The sequence below is a fragment of the Pteropus vampyrus genome, unplaced genomic scaffold, assembly GCF_000151845.1.
Source record: "Pteropus vampyrus isolate Shadow unplaced genomic scaffold, Pvam_2.0 Scaffold256, whole genome shotgun sequence".
NCBI lineage: Eukaryota > Metazoa > Chordata > Mammalia > Chiroptera > Pteropodidae > Pteropus > Pteropus vampyrus.
Genome location: NW_011889037.1, coordinates 452,486 through 457,941, shown reverse-complemented (window position 1 = coordinate 457,941; position 5,456 = coordinate 452,486). Strand labels below are relative to the sequence as shown.

The window sequence follows — 5,456 nt, the reverse complement described above, 5'->3', positions numbered from 1 at the left end:
CCCCGCCATTGTGAGGTCAGCACTGCCCCCACCCCTGCAACTCGGCCACATTCCGGGGCTTTGGAGCCAGGCCCGGCAGACTGACCACCTGGAGTAGGCGTGCCTGACCTCTGACCTTCAGCTTCCCTCCCTGCGGAGCCCAGACTTGCCCGAGGCCTTGGAGTCCCTTGAGGGCCCTGGAGAACAGAAGCTTCTTCATCCCAGGCCAGCATGTAAAGGAGCTGAGATTCAGGTGTTCCCACCTGTCTCCTGGCCACCAGCTGCATCTCCACCCACCTGTGCCAGATTGTGGGGCTGGGTGAGTGGGCATGGTCCCCAAGGCGGTCACAGCCGGCACTGCATCTGAAGGGTGGGTGTTTGAGCTGCCCCGAGGTGGGGGGCACGGGCCCAGCAGCTGGAGCTAGATGATGCTGACAGGGCCCGTCAGAACCCAGGAGCAGAGTGCTGAGCATGTTGGGCTCAGGTTGGAGGCCCAGAGATGAACTGGGCGGTGCTGGGCCTCCTGCAGGGGTATAGGGAGTGGCGCTGTCACTCAGAAGGCTGGCGCCCTGGACAAGGCCCTACATTCAGGGTCTTGGCCCCTGGGGGCAGGCAGCAGGCAGGCCCCATGAGAGGTCTGATGACAGTAGATTCCTGACAATTGGATTTCCATAGATCAGGGTATTGCTCTGGGCGAAGCCAGCTGCCACACACCCCCAGCTTCCCCAGCCCCTGCTCAGGGTGCAAAGCAGAGTGGAAGAAGGTCAAGGAGCTCCACAGAGAGGCTGAGCAGGCTGGCTGCCTTTGGAGGCTGAGTGTGGCAAAGCATTGTGGGAGATGTCAGTGGTGAGAAGTCACAAAAAAGTTCCAACAAATTACCACGAACCTGAAGGCTTAACACAAAAGACATTTATTCTCTTTCAGTTCTGGAGGCCAGAATTCCAAGCTGAGTCTCACGTGCTAAAAATTAAGCTGTCAGCAGGAATGGTTCCTTCTGGAGGTTCCAGAGGATTGGTGCTCGCCTTGTCCGGCACTCAGCATTCCTTGCTTTGTGCCTATGTTACTGCAGTCTCAGCCTCCGTGGTCACCTCGTCCTCTCTTCTTCTGAAACCAAACATCCCTCTGCTTCTACCTTAAAAAGGACACTCATAATGATATCTGGGGCCACCTAGATGATCCAGGACAATCTCCCATCTCAAGATCCTTAAATGTAATCACATCTGCAAAGTTCCTTTCGCTACATAAGGTAACGTTCGTAGCCTTCGGGGATCAGGACGTGGACGTCTTTGGGGGTGTTCTGCATCTTACTACACTGGCTGGACCCGAGACAGACTGGAAATCTTTCTCCAAGCACACACAGATCCGTTAGCAAAGGATGGTACCTCACTGGCTCAGGGAGCTTAAGCACAGTCTTTGCCCAATAGGGAGCCAAACTCCAAACCATGTTGACCCAGATACAACTTCCAGTTAGCTAGGCTTAAATATAAGAACTGGCGGTTGAGATATTGAGTAGTGACGTGGGAAGCTGCACAGTAGGGGGGAAGTTGCGCAGTACGGAGCCAGACTAGCCTCTGGAGAAACTAACAAAACAGCAGAATCAACAAGCCCGAGGAGGGACTGGCTAATCATAACCCAGAGCCACTGTAATAGATCATCTAACATGTCCAGTTTTCAACAAAAAATTGAGACCTGCACAGAAACAGGTTAGTGTGACAGCTGCACAGGAGAGGTAGGATCTAGACTTTGGTCTCTGGGATATATCCTGGTACATCTGCCCCTTGGGTTTCTCACTGCCAGGATTATCTAGATGGACTTAAGGTATTTTATGAGTGAAAAACACAAAAATGTGTATGAAATGATCCCATTTTAAAAGGGAACCAGAATTCCAAAAGCCATTGTATGGCTGTATACGTTCAACTTCCTGTCATAGTGTATAATTTACATGTAATTCCGCGAATACAGAGAAAAACATGGAAATAACCACTTATTAAAGTAAATGGAGGGGGTGTGCAAGCCAACGTGCAAAATTAAAACTGCTCTAAAACGTCATGTGACCATATGTATGTATAATATAAAATTGTCTATTTTAAATGGACAGATGTCAACACCGAACGGTTAAGAGAACGTGAAGAGCAAGTATGTCGCAGCTCGGGAGAATGAACGAGCGCACTGGCCCGCACAGGCCACACCGCGCTTCCTGCAGCGGTCGCCGCTCCCGCCCGCGGACCTCCAAAGAGACTCCAGGCTTCACAGAGACGCAAAGGCGCGGGGGGCCGACCCGGGCGCCGTGGGAATCGCCCCGCGACAAGCCCGATGGGGCGTGACCGGGGTACTCTGCCCGTAGCGGGTCTCCACCGCTGGCAGCCGCGGAAAAGCTCCCCAAACGGACGCGGGCGGAGCCCGGCCCGGCCAGCCCCGCCCGGCCCGGCCAGCCCCGCCGACACTACCCGGGACCGGAAGTGAGGAACGCGGCGCCGCCCGGAACCGTAGTTCTCTGAGGCCGGAAGTGGGGGGGGCGTCCGCGCCGCCGGGAGCCGCAGTCCTCCGGGAGGCGGAAGCGGGTCTGGCGGCCGGGCGGCATGGCGGGGCTGGAGCTCCTGTCGGACCAGGGCTACCGGGTGGACGGGCGGCGCGCCGGCGAGCTGCGCAAGATCCAGGCGCGGATGGGCGTGTTCGCGCAGGCGGACGGCTCGGCCTACATCGAGCAGGGCAACACCAAGGCGCTGGCGGTGGTCTACGGGCCGCACGAGGCGAGTGGGCGAGCTCCGGGGGCGGGCGGTGGACTCGGGCGGCGACAGTCGGCGCACGCCTCCGTTTACGCAGCACATATTCCGGGCCGGTTCAATCGGAGTAAAAGCCAAAGTCCTCGCACCGCGGTGCACAGTGGCCCCCGTCCGCTGCGCCCTCCGCTCCTCCTCGCCCTTCCTCAAAGCGCCAGGCGTGCCCCACCCCCTCGTTTCCTCGCCTCTATTCGGACTTCACTGTCCAGGTGACACCTCCCCAGCCCACGGGGCAATGCCCGTCCCTCCAACCACACGCTTTCCGGCCTTTCCGCACCTGTCACCTCAGACACCAGTTTAACTTCTCTTTCTCATAATTTGTCTCCCCACCGGAACATAAACTCCGTGAGGACAAAAACTTTAAATAAAACTGCCTGGTTTTAATGCCATGTCTCCAGTGCTGTAATAGTGCCCACCAGCACGAGCACTGAAAAACTGCTTAGCGCAAGCGTTTAAGAGCCCAGCCTTGGGAGGGGATGAGGCAAGGATGGAAACGGGGAGGCCTGTTAAGACAGATCGGATTCAGAGGTGATGGTCGCTTAGACTATTCAACTGGCCCTCCCTCGGACTATGTCTTGGAGGTAAAGCAGTTGTACTTGTTGAGATGTTGGAGGCAGAGGGAGAAGGAGGGAGGCTGAGGTTCAGGGCCTGAGCCCGAGGAGGGGTCATGTGGGCTGGGAGGGATGGGCTTAGCTCATGGGTCCTTCTCCCACAGATCCGGGGCTCTCGCTCACGAGCCCTGCCAGATAGGGCCCTGGTGAACTGTCAGTACAGTTCTGCGACCTTCAGCACAGGTGAGCGCAAGCGGCGGCCACATGGAGACCGGAAGTCCTGCGAGATGGGGCTGCAGCTGCGTCAGACTTTTGAGGCGGCCATCCTAACACAGCTGCACCCACGCTCCCAGATTGACATCTATGTGCAGGTGAGCAAGCAGTAGCCCTAAACCCAAGGAGAGGAGGGAGATGGAGGGTATGAGGGGGCGTGGGGGTTGGCAGCCTCATGGACTGATGTCACTGGGGGGTCCGTGCAGGTGCTGCAGGCAGATGGTGGGACCTATGCGGCTTGTGTGAATGCAGCCACGCTGGCAGTGCTCGACGCTGGGATACCCGTGCGGGACTTTGTGTGTGCCTGCTCAGCTGGCTTTGTGGACGGCACAGCTCTGGCAGACCTCAGCCATGTGGAGGAAGCAGCTGGTGGCCCCCAGCTGGCCCTGGCCCTGCTGCCGGCCTCAGGCCAGATCGCACTCCTTGAGATGGATGCCAGGCTGCATGAGGACCACCTGGAGCGGGTACTAGAGGCCGCTGCCCGGGCCGCCCGCGATGTGCACACCGTGCTGGACCGTGTGGTCCGGCAGCATGTACGTGAGGCCTCTATCTTGCTAGGGGACTGAGCATCTGGCTACCCTGCCCAGAATAAACCCACACACAGAGCACTGCACGTTTCTCTCCCCACAGCACTTCATACCCTCAGAGCCTCACCTGGTGCTAGCTCCTGAGGGTGACCAGGGACCCTCACCCACACATGGACGACATACCTCTTGCAGCCTCAGGGTTCAAACCCTGAAGAAGAAGGTGGGGGGAGTGTGTCCCTGGGTGGAGAGAGCAGCTTGTGCCCAGAAGGGCTCAAGGCCGCTGAGCAGTGAGGTTGGGCCTGGCAGAGTGAGCCCAGCCACTGGACTGTGGAGTCTATTATCCTCACCCACATGTGCAGGGCCCTGAGCAAAAGGGCTGATGGAGAGCTCAGCTGGCTGTGGGTGCCCACCCTGGAGATGTGGGGGCCACGTCCGACATTCTATGGGCTACGGCTTGGACTAAATGACTCCTTTCCCCTGAAGAACTCTTTGGGCCTGTCCTGCTACTTTGGGCTCCAAAAGTACAACAGACACATGCCCTCACTTCGGGCCTTCTCAGCCCTGACCTGTCTGAGTCATCCTCAGTGGGACACAGGCACTCCCCCTCCCCACCACAGCACCTTCTTCTTCAACAGACCCCCCCTTCCTCCACATCCTGCTCTCAGACCTGCCTGAACCCTGACCACCTGCCCCTGGAGTCTGCACTCAGAGTGCTTCTCCCCTAAAATCCGGTAACCTCCCGGCCTAGACAGCAGTGCTCCCCAGCCCCTTTGAAACCTATTTAGGCTAGTGGTGCCATCTGCACCTGCCTCCTTCTCTTGGTCATCTGACCCCGTCACCCGGTGCTGGGCTTATGCTGTGATTCTGCTCATGCACCCACTGCCATTTTTGGTGACCGACATCCATAGGAGTCTGCCAACGCTTGGTCTCTCATTTCACTAGGCCCCCTACTTCCCACCTACTCCACTGGCACTCAGACCTGACATTGCCGGCAGCGGCACCTTCAGAACATCCGGTCACCGCCTCCGCTTTTCCACCCACCTGTCTTAATTGACCATTCATCTCTGATTCTCTTAAGAGCCGGAGCTTTCTCGCTGCCCCCGAGCAGCCCGGGCGGCGACAGCTCGTGTTCACCGCTCGCCGCCGCCGCCGCCCTACACTGCGGCCCCAAAGCCCGGGTCCTAGTCCTGCTGCCGCCACACCCACTCTGTTCCGGGCATGCGCGGTGGTGCCCCGGGGGGGGCGGGGCGTGGGCTGGTGCCGCGCGTGCGCGACCACGCGATGGCTGCCGGGACCGGAAGTGCGGGCGAGCTCGGAGCTCCACTTCCGACCCGGGCGGCGGGCCC

The 5,456-nt window shown here is 58.7% G+C and overlaps 2 protein-coding genes across 2 annotated transcripts in view; both read left to right on the top strand.

Annotated features, from left to right (window-relative positions):
- Positions 1-5,456, top strand: part of GPAA1 (glycosylphosphatidylinositol anchor attachment 1) — a 21,458-nt gene that overhangs the window by 12,456 nt on the left and 3,546 nt on the right. The window lies entirely within an intron of this gene.
- Positions 2,498-4,196, top strand: EXOSC4 (exosome component 4). Its single transcript, XM_011374879.2, has 3 exons — positions 2,498-2,729; positions 3,475-3,681; positions 3,790-4,196. The coding sequence occupies exons 1-3, from the start codon at positions 2,559-2,561 to the stop codon at positions 4,147-4,149; spliced, it is 738 nt and encodes a 245-aa protein (XP_011373181.1). The 5' UTR covers positions 2,498-2,558; the 3' UTR covers positions 4,150-4,196.